The 24,951-nt window shown below is 44.3% G+C and overlaps 2 protein-coding genes across 4 annotated transcripts in view; one reads left to right on the forward strand and one right to left on the reverse strand.

Annotated features, from left to right (window-relative positions):
• The window catches only part of LOC131682420 (apoptosis-resistant E3 ubiquitin protein ligase 1), a 246,792-nt gene that overhangs the window by 166,397 nt on the left and 55,444 nt on the right, over nucleotides 1-24,951 (reverse strand). The window lies entirely within an intron of this gene.
• LOC131682418 (uncharacterized) lies at nucleotides 1,515-11,835 on the forward strand. 2 transcript variants are annotated; one of them, XM_058963867.1, is made up of 3 exons: nucleotides 1,515-1,621; nucleotides 5,864-9,821; nucleotides 9,887-11,835. In XM_058963867.1, exons 2-3 carry the CDS (start codon nucleotides 5,897-5,899, stop codon nucleotides 11,794-11,796), a joined length of 5,835 nt encoding a protein of 1,944 aa, XP_058819850.1. In that variant the 5' UTR covers nucleotides 1,515-1,621; nucleotides 5,864-5,896; the 3' UTR covers nucleotides 11,797-11,835. The 2 variants fall into 2 exon arrangements, with proteins under 2 accessions (XP_058819850.1, XP_058819849.1); XM_058963866.1 differs by lacking the exon at nucleotides 1,515-1,621 and adding an exon at nucleotides 5,384-5,786.

Genomic DNA, 24,951 nt, shown 5'->3' on the forward strand with positions numbered 1-24,951 from the left:
CGAAATTTATACAGGTTAAAGCATAATGATGGTTATCATTACTTACTCGAAAAAGTTGATACACGACAGTTTTCCTAAAAAATGAACATTTTTCAAAAATCGAATTTGCGGAACCTCGACATGTTTTTATAGAAACATGATTTGTTCGAAAAAAGTGCCTAAAATATGCTTATCTTTCATTATTGGGTTGAGCATCATAACTTTTCGGGACAGCCTATTCTTCATTTGTCTTCACCGACCAGGATTCGGAAATGGTTTTTGATTTTGAGCCAGAAAACTGACATCCAAAAAAAATTGTCTTTAAAATGAAAAACCTGTCTTCACAACCGTTCAAATGTCTTCAAAATGAAGACAGTCTTCACATCTGACCAGCGATGCCACATGTTTTTGTGAAATGTCAGTAGAACAATAATTTAAGTATCTATAATAGTCTGTATATGGTTAAGTAAATCATAGTTACCCTAAAATATTACTTTAAAAGTAGATTGAAAATAGAATTCCATTGTGGAGGGATCACTCGTATGCGAATACAGTTATTGTAGTGCAATTTTGCTAAACACCCCTAATAGAAATGTACAGTAATAAAACCATGATTTTCACTGTGACAGTACAGTAATTTTACAATAATTCACAGTATGTTTTAGTGTTATGCTACAATACAAAAACAATAAACTTAAAAGATTTTACGGTAAATTTCAATGTAAAATAGACTTTTATAGTAAAAAAGAGGGGTGGTTATGTATCTTAACGTTCAAAAAATCGATTTTTCTCCATACATTTTTTTTCTCGAGAGCAGTAAAATTTAATGTGAATTTACTGTATAAATTTTTTGCTGAACAGTAACATTTATTGTTACATGAAATTTTATTGTAAATCTACTGTGAGAACTTTGTATCGAACAATGTTGAAACAGTAATAACTATAATATTTATTGTTTTATGATTGTTTGTAGGGTAAATGCTATTGTAAAATTCTATCCGGGACCATTTGTTTTAAAAGTTTGTAGATCTCCGGCTAAGTCTGTAGAGGCTATGAAAAGTCTGCAAAATATAGACATGTCTGTAAATCTGGCATCGCTTCTTGTATAGCTGCAATCACATTACAATCAGAGAAAAGCCATGCGAATGGCAAAAAATCGAACGAACGTCAAATGCAGCCAGTCCATTTAAAAGGTGTATGGTAGCAAGAGAGACTATGTGAGACGAACGATAGAATGAACAGAAAAAAAGAAAACATCTACCCGCAAGTTCCGTCCCAGATTACGATACTACCTGACAGCGACAGGTATGTTGTCGTCACTCGTTATAGTATAGGTGTTATCCCTCGGGACTACCTGCGACTGTTCGAAACACTCTACTCTGGTTGTTTACCGACATATCTGGCACTGTATTGGTGTGGTAATATGCATCCGAAGCAAAATAAACAATCCATACATAAGGGCCGCCCGCAGCTACTCTGGAGATTAGCTGATGATCAGTGCTGTGTCAGCGATTTGAAGATTCATCTTTTGAAGCATTCAATCAGTAACAGTTTTGTCAAGTTATTGTAAGGAGTGGAAAGTGTATGCAAAAGTGATCTTCTATTGGATTTGGATTCGGTTGGAAGTTAAGATATATTACAGGTGAGCAATCGTTTCTGTTTACAATATTATGTTTGGTGTGTAGGAAATAAGTCTCCTAATTGTGCCGCTAGCAGCATAAAGAGAGTTTTTGAAAACGAACATTTTTTCTAATGCATCAAAACTATATCTTCTGATATTCAATTGATATAAGTTTAATATCAAAAATGAAAGACAGCGAAACTCTATCTCGAACCATTAAAAAGTTAAATTTTCTCATTAAAAAAATATAATCACCCTTTCCACTATTTAAAAAAATAGAAAAGTTTTCCAAAGTGCAATATTTTATCATGAAAACAATTTTATTCTTCATGTTGTGACCCAATTGAAAGTGAATGAATATAGTTTCGTAGTGTTGGAAGAAGCGAACGCTTCATTATTCACTTGAATTTGATTAGTCGTCACTATATCGCGAATACTTTTTACTTTAGTAATAAAGTCAAGCTTCTTCAAAATGTATTTTACGTATTTTTGTACTGTTTATTACAGTATTGAGGTCTGAAGTACTGTACGATACAATCACAAGTAAAAATCTGCTTCCTAGACATCATTTTGACATTTGCTCCTATGCTATCAATACAGAATTTTTCAGGTGAAATCGTGCAATAGTTATATTATATTTTCATACCAAATTCGCTTTTGAAGAGAAAAAAGTAATTTCAGCAATGAACTTATTTGCAAACTACAAGCCTTATTTAATCTATTCTGAGCATAAAAAGTAACTGATTAATATTTGATTCTTCGAGTACTCCTTACAGTTACGTTTACTTAACTTTAATCTACCTGAAAAAAAATTGCAGCGCGTAAAAAATAACATATGCTGAATATAACTATTTTTAGCTTAGCGTTCAATTTTTGCTTGTTTTTACTCACTAAGAGGCAATGTAAAATTGAGCGTGATATTTTCGATATCAATAGCAATTTTGAGTTGACAGTTGTATTGCTCGATACTCCAGGATGTCTATTACCCACAAAAATCAAAAACGACTTATTTATTAGTATTAATATTCAGGTTTGGTTTTGTAATATAAGAGCTATTGATAAAACGGTATCTTTTAATGTTGTACCAACTTCCTGGTCGGCAATTAAAACTTCTTTTAATTTTTTGTCTCTCCTGCATGTTTTTTTACAGCGACGCCGGTTTATCATATCTCCTTGCAGATATCGCATATATTTCGCCGACGTGGACTGCTCTTCCTCTTTGAATACTTTCACAACCGCATAAAGTTTAAGGTCACTGGTACCTTTTAAGAGTGCATTTAATTGGTTGTGATACCCTTCTATTGCGTTTGAGGTTCTGGGTATGTCATTGAGGGTGTTGTATCGCGTGTGGATTTCAGGGGAAAATCTGGCCTGTGTCTGTACGCAGTGTTTTCCAACCCTTCGCTTCCCCAAAACGTATTTTTTTATGTAATCGAAGCACGGGGACATTTGTTCCGGAGCTGAAGCACTGACAATACCCAAGCCTTCAGGCACATCTGGAGGCTTCAAAAAGTCCAAGGCCTGGGTTTGTCTGAAAGAGATCTGCATTTGCACGCTTTTCAAATAAATTCCAGATAATCCCAATTTTTGGATCCGTTTCCACCAATTTTTCGTTAGGTGGAAAAAGCAACCATATCACACAGAATTGGGAACAATCCTTGCTATAGCGTTTATCTCAGCGGTTTCAAAATCTGTCAATACAATCTACGGATTAATTATAATATTGTTGTTGGCTGCTATGGTTTTTATTAGTTCTAGAGCTTTTTTGTAGTTGGATTCTGATTTATCTGGAAGGAGCATGTGTACTTAGGGTAGGAACGTTCGTTCAATGCTGAACGTTCCGATTGACCCGCGGATGGCAATTTATGTAGCAGATGAATCAATAAGGGCAGGACCTGTGATCAACTCGTATGCTCGGTTTATTCAAACATAGGAGTTGACTCCTTCTTTTAAACATGAGCAACTCTTTGAATATGTATGCCAAATAGCTCTCAGAATGAACTTGTTATCCACTCGTCTGACCGGTTTTCTCAAACATAGGGTTGTTATTAGGGGGAAGGTACATCGAGTAAAGGCTGATCGTACCTAATGCACCAGAAATTTGTATTCCAACGACCTCTAGTGTTCCGAAAGCAGGGATGTCAATTTGTTTGCAATCTATATCCGCACGTATTAGGATTCCTACCCCACCGTAACCGTTACTTCTCCTCTTGGAAATCAGATTGATATTTCGTATAGTGTATTTTTGATATTGTGTTGTATTTCTTTAGCATTTTATAAGCCATTTCTGTTCATTGAATCTATTCTTAAATTCTCTGTTTGGTTCGTTTTATCCTCTGCATTTATTATATCGTTAATCCTTCCGAATGTAATAAGTAGTAACTGGTTCGTGTCGATATCCGTCCTAGTATCGTTTAAGCGAGCGGCAATCTCATCTCTAAGCTCGATAATCGGTTTCGTCCAGATCTTTATTCTGAGTTGTGTAATGAGTTCCTGTCTGATTTGTGAGAAAACTGACTCTATTACCGTTGCATTGTACGTTAATCCGGTTATATCAGGCATTTCCTTGCCTTCGACAACACCTTTCATGTTGTTCGTTGGAATTAGCTGGTTGTCTTTTTTCCTTTTTATGCGCTTCAGCCGAGTAGCTGTTCCGCCAGGTTTTGTAACGCCCTTCCCTTGACTTCTCGTATTCATTTGGGTAATTTGAGATTTTTTCGACCGCACGTGTCTATCGAAAGATGGCGTGGCGTATACACTAATATTTTGCAGTATACACTAATATTTTAGATTCGCTAATCCTTATTTAGAAGAATGTTTACTAGGATTTAATAAAAAAAAATGCGCGCTTCAAAAAACACGACCGCACACCGGTGCTTCCCAGCGCGTTTCCATAACCAACTTATAGGAAGAATCAAAGGTGAAATTGGTATTGCACACCAAAACTTATCACAATCTGACGTTCATTAAGACTTTAGGTCAAGGACTAGGGGCAGATCACTTGTGATGCATTTTTAAAAATCAGCGAAATTTCTTTCCATCAAAATAGAAATTCGTAATGCATTTTGCGTTGCGTGCAATGTATTTTGCGTTGCGTGTAAAACATCGAACAAAGTGGATCAGCGCAGGACGATTGTTAAGTAATCTTTTCTGCGAGTGAGTGCAAAGTTGATGTAAAAATGGAAATTAAATGCATTTTTCTAAGTTGATGCAAATTTGTTATACATTCCTGGAGTGATCTGCCCCTAGGTCAGAGATCTTGTTCTACTATACATACACACGATTCCACAATTTTCTACATTCGTTGGCTAAATGAAGTGCACTAGACAAACAAAATAAAAGTGAGAACACACCAATTGTTCAAAAAACAATTTTTAGCTTAAGCTAAATAGGAACCGCCATGTTTGAAAAACGCAAAAAACAACGAAGTTCATTTCAGCGGCCAGAAAATTTGTCTAAGTATTGAAATTACTTTTAAATCGCATTCGCAAATTGCATTTGTTCCTAGGGGCAATTAGCACAGGCGAGTTGAGTCAAATTTTTTAAATCGCCTGACCATGTTCGTCCGCATTTTTTTTACAGGGAGTGTATTGTTCCTAATGGGGCTAAAATAGACTCATCACCCTATATCACCACTATTTGCCGAATAAATACATAAATGAGTCATTCAATAATCAATCAGCTGTGAGAAATCATGATGATTATTTTTAGAATCATGTTCGGCCACACTGCCAGCATAATATATAGCATGTATAGTCGTCACACCCACACATGTACGCGCAGCTGCATTTTATGTTGTTTATGTACCATTGCAGGGAGAGACCTGAGGTAGCCTTATTCCTTCCCAAGTATGAGTGAGTATGTGCGGTACTCTCTATATACCGATGTTGTTTTATGCTGTCTCAGCGAAAAGGAAAACGCCATTATAGTAGATAGCTCTTGATAGGATTGAAGTGTACTCCGGATGTCCCCTGTTAAGTTCTGTTAAAAATAGTAAAACGTATGGATTTGTTTTTCGAAACAAAAGTCAAGAATCAAATATAGTATTTGCTGAGTAATGTCAATAATTCTATCGATTGAGATAAGTGTTGAAGAATAGTGATTGGGTCTAGTGTAATGTTTTGATTTGGAAACTAACAGACGAAGTTAAAAATCTGTCCAGTGACCAACTATCAATCAACCCAAGGTGACATTAATTCCTTGTTTTCCCACAATTCCCAACAACAATGATTACATGATTCTAATAAACTACTTCTATTTCAGATCAACGTGAAATCTGTCATCGAATCATACAAAATGGCACTGGGCTATGAAATTGAACCTGTTCGGTCAGCTCGCAGCAATTCGGAATCGGACTACGATATGGTATCGGATGCCGGCTCGATTGAAATAATCAACGAGGGGACCGGCGATGAGTTGATATCCGGCGAAACTGTGCCTTTGGCAAGCAGCAGTCGTGTTTCCGTTGCTGATAGTAGTGGAGCAGAGTTAAACCTGGACGCAACATCTCCCCTGGATGCCGTTCAAACCGAGGACGAGCATAAGGACGAACCAAGTGAGCAAAGTGCAAACGAAAATGGCGAACAGATGCAATCTTTGCCGGAGGTGGTCGAGCAAGAAAATAGCGAAATGGATGAATTTTCTTCTTACGAGATTGTTGCTAAAGATTCGGCTAGTCCGTCCGATGCAGGATACTCGTCAGAAGAACAGTCAATGCCAATCGCAGACCAAAGACCCGCCGATATCTGTTGCAGGCTACCTGATACCGCCATGTCTCGCTCATGTGAAATAGCAGGCGAGCAAACACATTCAAACTCACAGAGCGAACAAGATAACGATCAGCTGAACAAGCAGGCTCAGCCAAACGAGGCTCATTCGATCGCAGTCACGATTGGCATCGACAGAGAGGTTAATGAAAAATCTAATAGTTTGGCCAACTGCGATGCCGTGACGAACGGTGAAGCCGAAGGATCATCCAAGCAGTTTGTTAATGACGAATCGGACACAAAGGATAATTTGGACGATCAGAAGAAGGTGGGTCATATGCAAACAGAGCAAGCTGCTATCGAGGAGCCTACTGAGGCAGTGGAGAAGATACTGGCCACACTGAGTTTGGTTGGAGCAACGGAGAGAAGTGAAAAGCCCATCAGCGATACTAAGATGAACGGTTCAGCCGTTGAACCACCCCAGCAGTCTGAAATTGATGAGTTAGGGGTAAAAGATGATCTGGAAGAGCAGAGAATAATTGCTTCACTCGTGGCCCAATGGTTGGCCACAGAAAGTTTTGACGATGATGATAGTGATATGATGATGGAACGAGCTCTCGCCGAACAGGTTGCTGAAATAGAGGAGGAAGCAACATTGGATTTGGTTGAAAAAACGGATGAAAAGCCCAAAAGCGATACCAAGATGAACGGAGCAGGCGTTGAACCACCCCAGCAGTCTGAAATTGATGAGTTAGGGGTAAAAGATGATTTGGAAGAGCAGAAAATAATTGCTTCACTCGCGGCCCAAGGGTTGGCCACACAGAGTTTTGACGATGATGATAGTGATATGATGATGGAACGAGCTTTCGCCGAACAGGTTGCTGAAATAGAGGAGGAAGATCAGACAACATTGGATTTGGTTGAAAAAACTGAGAGCAGTGAAAAGCCCAGCAGCGATACCAAGATGAACGGATCAGGTGTTGAACAACCCCAGACATCTGACATTGAGGAAATCGGTGTGACGGTAAATTTGGGCGAGCGGAAAATGAATGTTTCAATCGTGGAAGAATGGTTGGACACTTATACTGATAACGATCAGGATATGCTAATGGAGCGAGCTGTTGAGGTAGAAGAGGAAGAGCTGCCAACACTGCATTCCGTAGGTAAATTCTTTTACGGGGGTGAACAAATAAAATTGAAATATCCGTCGCCGATGAGAGTCGACCAGCTTGGCCTTTCCGCTCGAATTACGTATGAGAACCTTAGGATTAAATTACATAACGAAGGCAGTCTGATGTCTGCGGATGACAACTTTTTGGCAAAAGTTGAGCTAGTTGCCCTGGAGCTGCTCGAAGATACGTTAGACTTCTTCGAGGCAAAAGAAGTATTACTGCAGAATCTTCGGATCGTGAAAGTCCTACAGGATGATTTGACGGCCGGTCGATCATCCCATCAAGCAGCATTCCTTGCCGATGTCAAACAAGCACTGACCATATCAACGGTTGACGATCAGTTCGCGTTGAATTGTATTCAATTGTCCAACATTTTGTCGGCTGCACCACTGCCACGCCTAAACCGTGAAAGGTTGTGCCATGAAATTGCCAATAATTCAGTGATATCCCATGACTTGAAACAATCAGCTGGAGCTTTGAATGCAGCGGAAAATACGGTTCTTTGTAGGAATCGATTATTGGCCCGCTTTGGATTTCCGCAGACAGATCCATCGGATACGAACCTGCTTAAAGGTGTGAAACAGATGCTGGACTTAACTTTTGCAAACTACAACAACATGTTGCTGGAGAAAGCGCCGAAGCACCTTCACGATTCTATCCAAAGAATGAGCAAACGGCGAATTTTGCTTATCCGGAATAATGATATAAAATTGTTCACGGATTTGTGCGCGACCCTGAACGAGGACATTTTCCAAATGCCGTTGATTGATCTCGGTAACCGATGGATTGCTAACGTTACTGCGATCAACGTCAAGAAAACGAGGCACATTGCGCCTCAAACCAATCCGATTTACTTCTTTTTGTGCAAAAGTTTGGAAGAGCTAATTTTCGAGATTAGTGGCCGGACCGATCATCTTCCGAAAGATCTACTGACCAGTGACAGTTCCGGGTGGCATCCGATTAAGAAGATCAACTGGAAGTCGGTGAGTGCGCTCACAAAATGTCTCGAACGGGAATACTATTTCCTGTTCAAGTTGCTGAAACATTTTGAACTAGGTGCTAGCGCTAGCCAGAAACTGTTCGAATATAAGGTGAAACTTTTCGAAGGACCAACACAAAAACCTATGTGGAAAAGGGTTGTGGTAGGCACCAAAAAGTTGTTCGGGATCAACGAAACAATCGGAAACTCTCTGAACATTGCCGATGAGTTCTACGTGTGGTACTGTCTGCTGGATGATGTTCTCGCCCATGCTCTCCCCGATGATTGCCAGTTGGACTGTTTCGGAACCATCATCCAAAGTTACGTCGATTTTCTTCGTGGAGTCGGTCACGATCAGTTGGAGACTTTGCGAGTGATCACCCACAACACGGCTCGCTTTGTCGTTCAAACAATGCCGTATGTCACACTGAAAGACAGCTCATTGATCGATAGACAGATCTTACAGAAACAGTTGGATCTGATCAACTCGAAGGCTACCAGCAAAACTTTATCTTCAAACCATTTCCGCGATCTGGTTGATGTCTTCAATAGCTACTGGAAGAACAGAGAAGATATCATTTCTACTATCCCTTCCAAGATCCAGCTACCGGAAATGACATCTCTGCGGGATCGTTTGTTGGAGATCGTTTTGGTAGCATTGGAGAAGAATGTTTCCGCAGAGGACATGGTTACCTTCTTCCGAGCGTACAGCGATTTACTGGTTGATCTGAACGATGTCCAGTTCGACTGGTTTGTGAAAATGACCACCTCAGATAATCAAACTAAATCGTTTGTGGATTTGGATCTCATCAAACCCGTTGAGAACAAATGGAGTAACACGGCAAATGTGACGTATTGTGTCATCAATCCGGAGAAGTATTCCAAATTATGGCGGATAATATTCGACAATATTGCTCCTTCGAAGCATTATGTGATTGAAGTTTTATCAAGTCTGCTATCGTTCATTAATCTTCAACTTAACAAAGCTCAATGGAAATCAGGTGAAATGCTTTCACAAACCACGCAGATCTGCACCACAAACGAATTGATCTTTGCTGTGCGCAACTCTTTTCTGTATCTACTGGAACAACCGGAGTACGTTTCTTTCGAACTGTTTTACGACGAACGAGTCAAACCCTTTGCGAGCGCCATGGACAACAGCAGATCTCATCGGGATTTCACCAATCGAATCTATCTTATCAAGGAGTCTTTCTGGTACATCCGTAAGCAGAACGAAATGGACGTCGATGGGGCGTTGGAGCTCTTTCGCGAGTTGAACAACGCTACGGAGGATCAATTGCTGCGGAAGGCCTATCAGCAGTACTGCCAGAGTTTCCAGCAGTTTATGCAACTAACCGAAGAAGGTAACTATATCTTTCTTCCATCTCTCTAAGCAGTTATTTTACACACGAACTGCTTCTTTTTTCAGAACACACCGAGAAAGCAAGAAAGATCGCCGACGAGGTCTCAATACTCGCCACTAAAGCACCGTTCAAACAATGGACCGACACCTACAAGCAGGAAAAACTTCCGGAGATCCTAGCCGGACTGGCGGCTGTGTGGTCCGTCCTGGTCTCGAAAGACGTCTCCGGTACGGGAAAGTACCTAACTCCGCACTGTATTCAGATCCTGTGCATTCTGAGACTGCTGAGTGTGGATCGCGCAGAGGAGGGAGTTACGAAGCATCTGTCGCAGGTACTAACCGGTCAAGGCAAATCTCTAGTGCTGGGACTGACTGCTGGTCTGTTTGCCCTGACGGGCCACAAACCTCGGATCGTTTGCTACAATCACTATCTGGTGGAAAGGGACGAGTCTGATTTCAAACAATTCTACGCCATCTTCAATATCAACAACATTATCACCTACAGCACGTACGATGCGATGGCCAACGAGCTAATCGCTCCCATCGTCGATGGACGCCGGATGGGATTGAGAGACTTGATGTCGGTTATGTTGTTGAAGGATGCTGCTCCTGTCCGTAGTAAGTTTGTTTCCGAGGACTGTGCCAGCTCGGTTTTGCTGATCGATGAGGTGGATGTGTTTTTCACCAAAGAATACTATGGTGGTGTCTATTGCCCCGTAAATCGACTTATGCTGCCAGGGCTGGATAAAATTCAAGAGAAAATTTGGAGTATTGTGATTGGGAATCCCTTGCTAACATACGGTTCAATTGAACAAAGCATATCTGATTACATCAAATCACCTCAAATGGCCGCACAAAATGATTTTCATAAATTCTTAGCTTCGACGAAATCCTACGATCTATTGATTTATAAAGAAGGAAAGGTTTTGACGGAAAGATTCACCAATCGTAGCTTGTTTGAAAATCATCTTCGTCAGATGATCGCATGCGCTATCGATGTTGTAAGCTCTCCGGCAGATCGATGGATGGATTACAAACTCAGCAATACAGGAACCATTCTACACAAGTACCGAGGCCAATTCGTGAACTACAACGTAAACAGTTACTATATGGTATTCAATTATTTCCGTTTACGTAAGTCTGATTTTTCCATTAGAGTAGCCTTGGAAGTTAACTACGGTTACCTTAATCTGGACTGCGGTTCTATTTCCTACGCAATGCTACCACAAAGATATCCTCTTATACTGGGAGTTACCGGCACACTGACCTCGCTTAACCAACACGAAAAGACCTGCATCAGGGATTTGTACGATATCCGTGATTTATCCGCCATGCCAACCTTTTTCGGCTGTTCCAATCTACGGTTCGACCCGGTTAGTGACTTCCAACAACTGCCGAGCCAATCGGAATGGTTGAATGCCATCTTCAGTCGAGCAAATGCAGTGCTCGGAGCCAAACGGTCAGTTCTGGTGTTTTTCGAGAGCGATTTACAGTTGAATCAGTTCCATGCGGAATACTCTGGCCAATTCGATCGGTTGAATATTCTGACGGAGAACACCGATGCAAAGCAAACGCAGCAGTTCATTGATGAGGCGGGTGTCGCCAAGACCATCACCCTGGCAACTCGTGGCATGGGAAGAGGCGTCGATTACAAGTCCAGCGTTTCCATCGAAAAGCACGGAGGATTGCACGTAATTCAAACGTTCTTCTCGTTGGATGTAAAGGAAGAAGTACAGATCAAAGGCCGCACCGCCCGCAAGGACAACCGGGGAAGTTACGAACTGATCGTTTGTCAGGGTGATCTGGAGAAGATCGGCTTGCTCTGGAAGGTCTGTCAAGTAAACTACTACCAGCTCGATGGAGCCAGACAAGATTTAGCATTGAAAGAGAACGAGCGAATCTTAGATGCCATTGTCAGGCGAACGAATGATCACGATGTGACGATGCAGTACATGAAAACATTTTTTACTAATTAAGGATTTTTTAAATAACATTTACCATTAACTAACCATACATTCAATAAATAATTTTTTTTGCCAATTCAGACGTTTTATTAATCAATAAAATGATATATCACGTACTAAGTTGCTACAGTAATCTGAAAACTAGTAACTGTTCCTTCGATTTTTGTCAAAAGCGTGCTTCTTAATCACTTCAACGAGTCTTCAAACTATCATTCGCTACTGGGATATATTCTTTCTGTTGGAAAGGCCTACATAATTCCAGCCTACAAAAAAAAACAACACATCAAGCATCGATAATTATTGAAAGATACCATGTTTCAGTTCCGTATCAAAAATATTCGAGCTAGTCCTGTTGAAATACTATTTTTTTAGTTACAATGCAGCACATACGATCGACACGGTTTTAAGAATAAACGACGAGCAACGACCATACGTTCAGAACGAGCAACATATGTACAAACCGATGCTACCGATGGATTCATCCGCGGTTTGAAACCAAAACAACCGTGATATCGCATTAGATGAACTTTGTATTCATGGTCAACTTCTTCGCTGGTGACGTTCCTACCACTGGGAAATACAATTCCAAATCAGTAATAAAGACACTACACCATTCCTTGCACCATTCTGCATCCCGCAAGGAAGCCACCTCGGCCCAGTAATAATTCAGCTCTATTTGTTGTTGTTGTTTATTGTTAGGTTTTAACCCCGGGGGTCATTCACCTAATTTTTCAAATTAATTACAATTATTTTACAAAAAAAGAAAATTATATTGCTATTGTTTTTGCGTTCGTTACTCAAACTTCGGCCGGAAGAACCTCCATTAATCGATTTCCAGAAAGAGTGTCCCATGCTGTAAAAAAAAAGAAAGTAAACAACGGGTATGTTTCATGGAAAATAATGCCGTGCTGGAGCTCGCTAGGAGATCGTTGGTGTGGTGATACAACTTTCAGATCTGTTTAAATAGGTCGGTGTCCTTCAAAAAGTTGAGAAGAGCTTGCTCTCGGGCTGGGTCATTTGACAGAGTGTCTTCAATCGAATCGATGTCATGGGATCGGCGGAGCTCCTCCAGTTCACGGCATTCGATTAGTAGGTGTTCAACTGTGAGTCTGGAATGACAGGTATGACATGTCGGTGGATCCCCGCCGGTCAGGAGGTGGGCGTGCGTTATTTTAGTGTGTCCGGTTCTAAGGCAGGAGAGTACACGTTGTTCAAGGCGGGATTCTCTGTCGGTCCATTTTCCAATGGTTGGTTTAATTTTGCGACAATGTCCTCTGGTGGTTCGCCAGTAATTCGCGAAATGTTCTATAATTTTTTCGTCGATCAATCGGTGGATATCGGCTCCTGGGACCTCTTTTGTGTAATAAATTGTGCAGTTGCGGCCTTGGCATGCCAGCCGGTTGGCTTGGGTGTTGCCGTTAATCCCGCTATGTCCGGGGATCCAACATAACGTGGTTAGAGGATCCAAGGCGTCTTCAATTGCCTGGACGAAGGGATGACGGGATATCCCTTTTTCAAGTGCGTTGAGCACTGAAAGCGAGTCAGAAAAGATGACTACTGGAATATCAGGGGGCTTCTTGAGAGTAGCTAACAAGATAGCGGCTGCCTCAGCTGAAAAAAACTGACTTATATTAAGGATTGTGTGTCGATTAGTCCTGCGGTGGCAGTTACTTATCGCACGAACCAATCTGCGACGACTTTTGCAGTCATTCTTAACCCTGCGAAAGTGTGGTCCGAAAGTGCCAGTACGGTCGATTGAAACGCCTAGTATGACAGGTTCCTTTCGGTAGCGTAGCGTATAACCATTTAGGGTGACTGGTCGGTCAGTGGCACGATGATGTGTCCCACAGAGATGTGTAATTTCGCTTTTACTCGTCGATACGTTGAATCCATTCTGCTCGGCCCAGCGACCGATTGCATTAACTGCGGCTTGCAATTTTCGCCGAACCCGTTTAGGGTGGAGACCGGTTACCACTAATAGGATATCATCGGCATATACGAAGATATGTATCCCTTTTGGCAGATATCGGTAAATGAAGTTCATTGCATTAGGAAGAGCGTTACCGACAAAACTGAGCCCTGGAGAACTCCGGTGTTTTCGGAGAAGAAATTGGAAAACGTACCACCGATGGCAACTCTGAATCGTCGGTTGGTTAGAAACTGTTGGATGTAAATACTTAAACTTCCTCGAACTCCCCAGTCACGAAGTTGTTTGAGGACGCCGTTTCGCCATACAGTATTGTATGCTTTAGCTAGGTCAATTGCTGCAATGTCTACATGTTTTCCCTCGGCCCGGGCTTGAGCGATTGTTTCTGCCAGTGAACCAAAGTAGATACCAGTACCTCTTCCTTGGCGAAACGCAAATTGTCTGTCATCTAATAATTGTTTCTCCTCTAGGTAGGTAACTAGTCGGCGGTTGACCAATTTCTCGAGAACTTTACTGATGCAACTCAGGAGGCTAATGGGACGAAAGTCCTGGACCGATCGTCGTCCTGTGGTTCTTTTCGGTATGGGTATCACGAGTGCTTCCTTCCACGAGTCTGGGAAGCGTCCACTTTTCCAGATTTGGTTTAGGCTATCGAGAAGGGCACGTTTACCTCGAGCAGAAAGATGTCGCAACATGGGGTATCCGATTTCATCTAAGCCGGCGGATTTACCACGTGCACTGGCCAGTGCGTAGGCCAGTTCAGTTGGTGAAAATGGTTGGTTGTACTGAGTATTGTGATCTGGAGGAAACGCGATAGGAATGCTCGTTGTATTTACTTTACGCCGACGGAAGGGATAGTTCAGCGAAATATTGCCCAAGCTCATTGGCAATTTGCAGGGGGTCGTCAAGTGGGCCGTTCGTGGTCAATATGTTGAAGCCGCTCTGTCCGCTAAAAGCGATCACACGACGCCATAACTCTGTAGTAGTCGAATCCGGATGGATCCCGTCGAGAAAGTCAGACCAACTTTTGTCTTTGGCTTCACGAATAACTTTCCTACTTGCGTTGCGGAGTTCTCGAAATGTTGCGGCGTATGTTTCCCTTTCTGGGTGATTAAGTGGAGTTTTCTTTAATTTTCGCAGGGCCTTACGCCTATTTTTGAGAGCTGTATGTACTTCGGGACACCACCAGTGAACGGCCTTGAAGGAAGATGTTTCGGATAGTTCCTCCGGAGAATAGACGTCTAAATAATTGCTTTCGAAGTCCTCCCAGTTGGCTCGATCATAGAGCCATCTTCTTCGACGCGTGGTAGGAGGAGGTTGTTTGCTGAGGGTTATCTGGATGGGATAATGGTCGCTGCCGTGGGTGTCTGCAGACACTTGCCAGCTGAGTAGACCAGCAATGTTACTGGAAGTGATAGTGAGGTCGATGGCTGATGATGCTTGAGCATTAGTGAAGGTCTCGCTACCATCGTTGAGAAAGCTACATCGTTTCTTCTTTTGCTATCCACCTTGCTTCCCCAAGCAGTGTGGTGCTTGTTGAAGTCTCCCATTATAAGAAATGGGCGTTCTAATTGGTTGTATAAATCACTGAGTTTCCCTTTTAGATTGCTTGTTGCGCCTGATGGAAGGTAAACGGAGACACCATGGTGATCGGAAATGGATTATGTAGTCTGACTGCCAAGGCTAGTAGCGTAGTTTTCAATGGTACGACGGAGGAAATACAATCGGATCGAATGGCTAGTGCAATTGACTGGTAGATGTTAGCCCCTTGCTTGGCATACCAGATAAACTGCCCACCGAGCCAATCGCTAGGATCAAGATCATTCCGGATATGTGTCTCCTGTAGAGCCAAACATATGGGACCTAGTCGGTTGATAAGCAGTTGTAGGTCGCCCAGTTGATTGCGGATTCCATTGATGTTCCAATGAATCGATAGACATTGGCTGTTAGGAGAATCACGTCTTGAGGAACTGGCAGAAAACCCACCCACAGTACCTATATCTGATGAGTTTGTTGGAGTAAAGGCTGGTATGGGGTCCGTGTTACGAATGGAGGATTTTGGTGCTGTCGGTGCCGGAGTAGTGTTTGTAGAACAGTTTAAACTGGGTTCGCGAAATCTCATTGAATGCCAGGAGCAGCCGGGTATAGGGCTTAGTTCTCTCGATAAAGTATTATTGTTGTTTGAAGCCATTTGATTTGGAATTGTGATTTAGTCCAGAGTATCGTCTTGTTGGCGTTCCAAGCACCACTGCGGGTTATATAACCGGAAAAAAATCAGGTAAATCCTTCTATAGGGGATAGGCTTTTGTGCCCTTTTCCGTCCGGATTCCCACGTGGTCCGTCAAGTTTATCGAGGAGGAACAGGCGTTACCGCCTTTGTGCGTCTCCAGTAGCAACACAATAGTTCCAGGGTGCCGCGGGTTGTCCGTCAGTTCCGGTGGGTTTATGACGTCCGCACTGACGGGGCCACGGCTGCCCTGTTGGAGATGGTGCAATTCGCAAATTGCCATAGTCGCAACTGATCGTGACCAGCATTCAATGTTGTACTGTCGACCTTTTGCAATAGCGGTAGGTCGAAGTTGTTGGTCTTCCTTTAGAGTGGTTTCCTAGATAATTATAGTTTTTAATCTGGGATGAAGTACAACGAAATCCTTCCGGGGATAGGCCTTTCTGCCCTTTTCCGTCCGGCTTCCCACGTAGTCCTGCCAGATGACCGAGGAGGAACAGGCGTTACCGCCTTTGTGCGTCTCCGTTAGCAACACAATGCTTCTGGGGTACCGCGGGTTGTCCGTCAGTTCCGGTGGGGGTATAGCGTCCGCACTGACGGGGCCACGGCTGCCCCACAAGGAATTGTGCGGTTGGCCTTCTTCCATAGTCGCGACTAATTGTAGCCAGCATGTATCGTAAGGTGGTAGACCTTCTGATATGGCTGCATATATTTGACGTTTATGCCTGGTTTGCGGTTGATTTATTGTCGTGAATGCTGTTTTCTGCGCGGCTAGAGGTGAGAAACAGTACATGGAAAAGTAGGGATTTGGTTTGGGAAGTGGTGCATGGGTTATGTACAGGTGCCCCAACAACATCGAGATCATCGAAATTCGGCACTTTCGATGCCTGAGGGGATGGAGAGTTTTGAACAGTAGGATAAGCAGCTATTGGAGATATTATGTTGGTGATAGATGGTGAGAGTTTTTGGTCGTTTGCTTGCATTGTTTGCCGTCGCTTGAAGTTTAGTCCGATATGGTAAGATTCGATTCTCCGTCAGCGATATCTTGGTTTGATCCACCGTCACTAGTGCTTTTAGTTAGGTTTTTTGGGTTAAACTAAGTTGTGACAGCGTTGCCGTGGTGTCCTAATTTTGGTTTCTTGGAACGACACCTGGTGGTCTTCAACATTTTCTATGCTGGCTGCCGAGGTAGAGGGTTGGTTCTTTGTGGTCCAGTTGGTCTGAGAGTTTACCACGTTTTCGCTCGCGCTTTGCTTGCTGTCGATTTTGGAGATGGAACGTTCCCCGACAAGTTTTCTGTACGCTTCTTTATATCTTTTCAACTCGTCCGATAGGGCTTCTATTTGAGGGTTATTCTTCTGATTGGAAGCCATTTGTCGGCGGAGTGTTGCTACTTCTTGGCGCAAAGCTTTTGTTTCATTGTTAATTTTACGTGCCTTATTTAGTTCTTCTCGCAGTTCTTTTATTAGTTGGTCCTTCTCGTTGTCTTGGCAGCTCGTTTGATTGGCATGTGGCGTTGGTTGTTTGTTTCTTTTCAATTCAGCCCTTGCTTCGCCTAAGGTGAGATTATTGTCGGTTTTCAACTTTATGATTGCTTCTTCTATTTTATATACTGGGCAGTTTCGATCTGTGGGTCCGTGATCCCCCTCACAGTTACGGCAGTATTTAGGGTTCTCGCATGACTGAAGCCCGGGTCGTTCATGGATCTGAGAACACGTGGCACAAATGGGAGTTTCTGAGCAGTTCTTTCTCGAGTGCCCGTACTTGGCATAGCCATAACATAGCAAAGGCGACTGATAATACCTGCGGACTGGGAGACGAATGACAGGGGAGTAATTGACTTTTGAATGTGAGAACTGCGAGGGGAGTATTCCGGGTTTCATTGCCGATTTTCTTTGTGATTCGGCGAACATTGTCCACACCTTGGGAGGAGAGATTGTTTTTGAGATCTTCCGGGTTCAGGTCAACGGTGTCAACATCGTAGACTACTCCTTGGCAAACGTTAAGTGTAGGATGTGGGATTACTTCAACTGGAGTTCCGTCAACAAGATTTTTTAAACCCAATAGCTTTGTGTAAATCGCTCTCGCGGATGTGCGGAGTACGTATCGGGTGCCTCTTCCGTCTTTAGAGGCTTTTATCACTGTCCTCGGGTCACAACCAAGAAACTGCTGTAGGGTTTGATTAATTATAAAGAGATTGGACGGAAGTTTTGCTTCGGGATGGGATGGTGATAGGACTGTACTGTGGTCAGCAGGTCGCAGGTGGTCTCGATGGCCTGGATGTACGGGTGCCGAGATTCTCCGGATTCCAATGCCGAGATGACCGATAGCGAATCAGAGAGGATGATCGTCGGCATATCCTGTGGTTTTCGGGAGATGGCTAAAGCGATCGGGCAAGCGGAAGGCAAGGCCAGCTTTGATACCGCTGACGCCTACCCCTACCCCGTCGTTTAGTTTGGATCCGTCTGTGAAGATCAAGTTGTGGTTGGTGTACTTCTCATGGATCAGTTTGTGGTAGTTTGCCTGGGCAATTCCGGGATGTGTTACAGCTCTTACGATGTTTTTTAGACTGGTGTCCGTGTTGGGACCCCGCTCAGCCCATGTGCGGTTACGAACTCTGTGACAGCGGGCTAACAGAGGTATGTCTGAACCGACGAATTCCTGAAAGATGTTTTTTGCTGTTTGCAGTATTACGCATTCGTCTCCAGATGTTTTCTCCAGGTATCCCAAAGTCCGTTTAAGAATAGTGGTCGTGGCTGCTCACCTGAACGGTAGGAGGCCAGCCTCCACGCAAGCGACCTCGGCAGGGGTACTGGGTAATAGATTTGATGCTAGGTGTATGGTACCATGGTACAGGGGGGAGAGGATGTCAACTAGCCCGTTACGGTTCTGGCTGGTGATCACTATGCCGTAAAATATTCTGCTGTGTATCAAGGCTTGCCCGATATGAAGGGCGGTAGTTCTGTTCCACTTGAGGTGCCGGGCGCTAATCGCTCGTATTAGCCTCTTCCTACTCTCGCAATCGTGCTTGATCTTCCTGAAGTGTGGGAGGAATGTCAGGCGACGATCTATAGTTACGCCAAGGATGTTAGGTTCTCGTCGGAATGGTATTGGCGTACCCGCGAGCTCAACCGATCTGCCGGTAGCCACGTGGTGAGTGTTGCAGCAGTCCGCTATCGCACACTTTGATGCAGCTATATTGAAACCGACAGATTCGGCCCACCGACCGACTGCACTAACGGCGGCCTGCAGCTTTCTTCGTAGACGTCGTATCGTTTTACAAACGGCGACAGGGATGATGTCGTCCGCATAAACGAATATGTAAACCCCCTTTGGTAGCGCTGCGATGAGGGAGTTCATACTAATGAGGAAGAGTGTTACTGCCAGCACGGAGCCCTGGGGGCGCCGTTGGCTTCGGTGAAAGATTCCGACTGACTTCCCCCGATGCACACCCGGAACGAGCGGTCGGAGAGATAATCCTTCAAGAATCTTCCCAAGCTGCCTGTCACTCCCCAACTATGTAGCTGACGGAGTACTTCTCTTCGCCAAACCGTGTTATATGCCTTCGCGATATCCATAAGGGCGATGTCCGCGTGCAGATTATCCGCCAGTGCCTGATGAACGATTTCACCAAAGGCTCCGAGATGAGCGCCGGTTTCCGCTCCCTTGCGGAAGACGAATTATCTTTGATCAAGCAGGTCGTTTTCCTCTAGGTGTGACATCAGGCGCCTGTTCACTAAACGCTCCATGGTTTTTCCGATACAGGGGAGTAGGCTTATAGGTCGAAAGTCTTTTGGGGTGCGGGCGCCTTCACACCATTTCGGTATAGGTATCACTAATGCAGTCTTCCAGGAAGAGGGGATAGGCTGCCCAATCCAGATTCGCGTTAGGCTCTCCAATAGAGCTCTCTTACCCTCCGGGGGTGAATTCTGAAGAAGGGGGTAGCCTACGTTGTCCTGGCCAGCGGATTTTCCATGCGCTGTGGAGAGAGCATATGTCAGTTCAGCTCCAGTGAAGGGTTTATTGAAATTCTGTCCGGAATCGGGGGGGAAAGCGAAGGGGTTCTCCTCGATTTTTCTTTTTTGTTTCAGAAACGAGGGGGACAGGGCTGCGTCAGCTGAGAGTGACGAGAAATGTTTCCCTAGTTCATTGGCGATTTCCAGCGGCTCGATTGTGGTTACTCCATTAGTAATAAGAGAGAATCTAAGTTGCCTCCGTTTTCCACTGAGGGCATTGACCCTTCTCCACAGCTCCGTTGTCGTGGAATCAGAAGAAATACCCTCCAGGAAATTTATCCAACTCGAGTTTTTAGCCACTTCAATGGCTATTCTGGCCAGGTTTCGCAATCGGCGGAAGGTGTTTGCCCTTTCCTCCCATAGAGGGTGGTGGACGGGGGTGATCCTGAGGGCTTGCACGGCTTGGCTGACCTCTTGGTTCCACCAATGAACGGCTCGGGGTGGAGGGGTTTTACTGGTGCGGGGATACTTGATGCCGCCGCCTGGGTAAAAATTTCTCCGAGCTCGTCAGGTTCATACTGCCGCCCATATATGAGTGTGTCAGCGACGTTATTCTGATAAGAGGTCCAGTCTGCTCGATCATATAGCTACCGGCGACGTCGGGCAGTAAAAGGTGGCGAGCAAGCGTAAGTGATCTCGATAGGAAAATGGCCACTGTTCCCAGGATCAGGGAGGACGGCCCATCCACATGCTCCGGCTAAGGATGCTTTCATCGTTCAGCGTTACGGCATTGCTCTCTTCGACGATTTTAACTATCTCGTTCCCCCGTTTGCTGCTCTTCTTCGAGCCCCATGATATGTGGTGGGCGGTAAAGTCTCCCATTACGAGGAAGGAGTCTCCCAGTTGCCTGATGAGATGTTCTAACTTATTCCCGACGTTGCGAACTCCTCCGGGAATGTAAACGGAGACTACTGTGCATTTCACTGGGTATGATAAGGTTCGTGCGACTGCGGTGAGGTCGGTATCGAGCTGAACCGGAGTCGACGGTATGTCTACTCTGATCCCCAGGCCGATGGTCTGAAATATATTCGCTCCACTGCTCGATTCCCATGTGTACTTGTTACTGAACCATGGCGAAGGATTGATGCTGTCTCTAATGTGCGTTTCCTGCAAAGCGAGGCATATTGGCTGAGTGTTGGCAATGATGCTCTGTAGATCACCAAGACATCCTCTGAGGCCGTTCAGGTCCCATTGTATTGCGAGAGTACATCTGTTGTCCTTCTGCACAGGGGGAGTGGAGTATGCGTGGTGTGCTTGGTTGTCATCTCCAGTCCCAGTTTCTTTCGTTGTTGGCCCTTTTTGGGGTGGGAGCTTGATTGGACGAGCGGACTGCCCTTCCAGTGACCGCAGGGGGTGTGGCAAGGGGTCCACGTGGGTTGAGTATAAGTTCTTTTTTGTTGGGACGGGGGAATGATCCGTCTTCCGGGGCGGGTGGTCTACCGCGTGTCGGTTGATGTTTCTTTTTCTGGAATGAAGTTAGGGGTGCTGACCTGTTCATGCGTTTTGGATTGAGTAAATGGACTTACCCGGGGGGTAGCCGGGCCCCCTACACCAGCAGCCGCCAAAGGTTCGTCGGGCGGGTTCGGTACATCCGCGAACAGGGCCGGTGCAGGGGAAGAGGCTTTTGTCCTGCGCGAACGGCTGCCAGTTTTGGGTGTTTTGATGTTGCAGGACGATTCAGTGCTATTGTTGCTGTGGAAGCTCGCGTGAGTCCCTCCTGGTAACCGTGGGTGGTATGGCGAAGAGTACACGAAGTCTGATTTTCGGTTGTCGTTTGATTGTCGTCTGTGTCTAAAGGCAACTGGGAGCCAGGAGCATCCGGGGATTGGGCTTGCGACGACCAAGGAGTTCACCGGACTGTTGTCAATGGTTGCTGTTGGGAGTGAGGGGGCGGAAGTTAGGATACTCGGTTTGTTATTATATGGGTTACTTCCCTGGGGGGTTTCCCATGGTCCCACGCCAATAGCCGCCAGGGGCTCGTCGGTGGAGGCCGGTACTTCCCCGGACGGGGTCGTTGTGGGTGTGCTTGTTTGTTGCTGCAGTTGTTTCATTGTTGTTTGTTGTTGTAGACTGTTTGTTCGGTAAAGATGTTAATCGGAGATATCGTTCGCCGGGCCTATGCTGCCTGCTGAGGACCCTGGTTTGGAGATTGGACTTCTTGATTTATCGTTGTTGGATTGATCTCGATTTTTCTTGCTTCGGTCTCAGTTTTTTCGGTTTATTCCAGTGTCTGGTTATTCTGAGTTATTGTTTGCAGACTGTTTCGTTGACTTCAGTTGTACAATCTTGATATTGTTGGCTGCTCCGAGATTTGCTATTAGCTGGACTGGAAAAGGTTGGGATCGTGTCAGTCCGGCTTCAGATTGCCCTTGCGTCGGGGTTATGATTCGTTCTACTGTGGTTATTTGTTGGGTTGCCACGGTGGGAACTGTGAGTGGGAGTGGGTTGGTGCGTAGTCCGGTGGGAGTTGGTTTGGATAGTTGATTCTTAAGGTCCGCAAAGGCTAGTCGTAGTGCGACCATCTCGTTTCGGAGGTCTTTGTTCAGTATTTGTTTTCTTCCAGAAGTTGTTCCTTAAGCAGTTTTATTGTTTTGTCTTTGTCGCCGCCAGAGGTTGGCTTACCAGCGGTTTTTTGAGCGCTTCGATCTCTTTTCGGAGCAAACTGATGGTACGATCTCTGTCGTCAGCGTCAGGGGTGAGCCTTTCTTTACGACTGCTCGCGTACGTTGTAATTTCTGGCCCTGTTCTTTGGTTTGCTAGTTTTCTGGCCTCGGGGAAGGTTAGATTGTTATCCATTTTTATTTTAATAATCTGCTTTTCCATTTGGTATGTAGGGCATCCGTGGTCTCTGGCCGAGTGCTCGCTTTCGCAACTGACACAAGCACTTTTTTGCAGACAGGGGGTGGCTTTGTTTGTCTCGTGTTCGTTGGCGCTGTTAAGGCATATCTCTTTCTGGTTGCAGTTTCGACTGCCGTGCCCAAATCTCCCACAGCGGAAGCACTGCATGGGCGATGGATAGTATCGGCGTACTCGAATCCTCACCAATCCTAAGTAGATTGTTTCTGGTAGGTGGGATCCGGTAAAAGAGAGGACAAGTAGTGGTGTATTGGTGGAAGATCCGTGGACAAGCTTTGTGATTCTTCGAACCTCTGTCACATTTTGCTGCTTGAGAGCTGTCAGGATTTCGTCAGTGGACAGGTCGATTATGTCTCGGTCAAAGATTAAGCCCTGGGTTTTGTTTAAGTAGGGGTGGTAGATTAATTCGACATCTTGGCCGTTCGAGAGTTGTTTAATGCTGAGTAGTTTGTTTAAAATCTTCTTGGAGGTTTTACGTAGGACGTACTGGGTCCCTCTGGCCTCCTTTGTGGCTTGGATGCACTTGTTTGGGTCGGTTCCGATCGCTTCTTTTAGCAGCAGATGGAGCATGAGAGGGTTGGGCAGGTTCTGAATGTTCCCCTGGCTATCCTTCGCTGCTCGCAGCAGTAATATTTGCTGGTCGATCAGATCACTAGAGTTCATGAAGGTGGGGATCGTGTGGCTGAGTCGAGGGCCCCGCGGATCGACATCCATCACTCACTTTAGATTTTTGACCAGAGTATGAAAAGTTTTGCGATATCCGAAAAAATGTATGGGTGGGTGCTCTCCCCTATTGCGATTTGCGGTGCGAGATTGCACGGAATGTGAGATGCTTGTGTGAAATGTTGTGTGCGACGACAAGTTTCTAACTACTCAGAACACTCGGGTAGAGGTTATGCGAATACACGATGCCGGGTGGCAGATTCCCGACAGAGTCCACCTCTTTTTCCCTTTGGCCTAGTCACGCCCCGCACCGGGAATCGACGGCCCGTTATGCGGGGGGTTTTGCACTGTGCACTTTTGTATCGCACCTTTTATCTTGCACTTTGTATCACCAAATCGATAAGCGTAACGACAAGCCGCGCCGAATAAAACGGAAAGTTAGCACTCGGTGTGAACGAATTTGTCAAAACGCGCGGAGCTATTCACTGGTCGACTTTTCGTCTCCAGTGTTAGTACCGAACTGAACACTAGGTAATCTGACCTCATAGTTGCATACCGTGGATTGAGGACGAAGAATGCCTTGATTAAGAATGAGGAATGTTGGAGTAGGGTTGGTGAAGCGCGTATTCACAATTCGAACCTCGTCCACAGCAGCATATAAGTTCTTCGTACTTCATGATGTGTTTAAGGTTATTTTCATAAACGAAACATTCTACTATTTATGACTTCTTAAATATTTAAAAAAAATATGAAGAGGAATGACTGTGGTAAATGTTGTACTCACATTGTTTGTTTAGAAACCATTCTTGTTCGTTCGACAGTAAGAAATTCTGCCGCTAAATTTTTACCCATCCAGCTGTTTACATGATCAGTTTTCTTGGAAAACCATGTTGAAGCGTTATCTTCCCAGTTCGTTTCGTTTCACTGAATCGTACACTGCCTTGAAATCCGCTAACGGTTGATGAGCCCGCTAGTCGTATTTCCAAAATTTGTCCAAAATGTACCGCAGGGTCTGTTTTACTGTTATTGTCAACGGCCTTACTCTTTGCGATCTCTCGAATGGCCTTTCGCACTTCGTTTGACGAAAGTGGATCAACAGCTTGTTAATCATTCTCAATTCTTATTGGCAATTGTGGTATCTCTAATTTTTATGTAGCTTGTCTATTTGACACGTCTCAATGCGAGAGGGTAACGGAGCCATGTATCTCATATATTCACAACAAATAAATACAAATAAATTTTTCAAAAGTGTAACTATCAAATTTTTCAAATGTGTTATTATCGAAGATCAGATCGATTGATTGGATATGCTTCTTCGACTACGGCCGCGAAGCTTTCCTATTTACTATTTGCATTTAGTTTGGCACTGATGTTTGTTGTTATAAGAGTACTGAAAATAGTCGTTGATGATTCAATATTAGATTGTGGTTTAGCTATCGTGGCCGTTGTCCGTGGTTTAGTTTTAGGCGTTGAAGTCT

The sequence above is a fragment of the Topomyia yanbarensis genome, chromosome 2, assembly GCF_030247195.1.
Source record: "Topomyia yanbarensis strain Yona2022 chromosome 2, ASM3024719v1, whole genome shotgun sequence".
In the NCBI taxonomy this organism is placed as follows: Eukaryota; Metazoa; Arthropoda; class Insecta; order Diptera; family Culicidae; genus Topomyia; species Topomyia yanbarensis.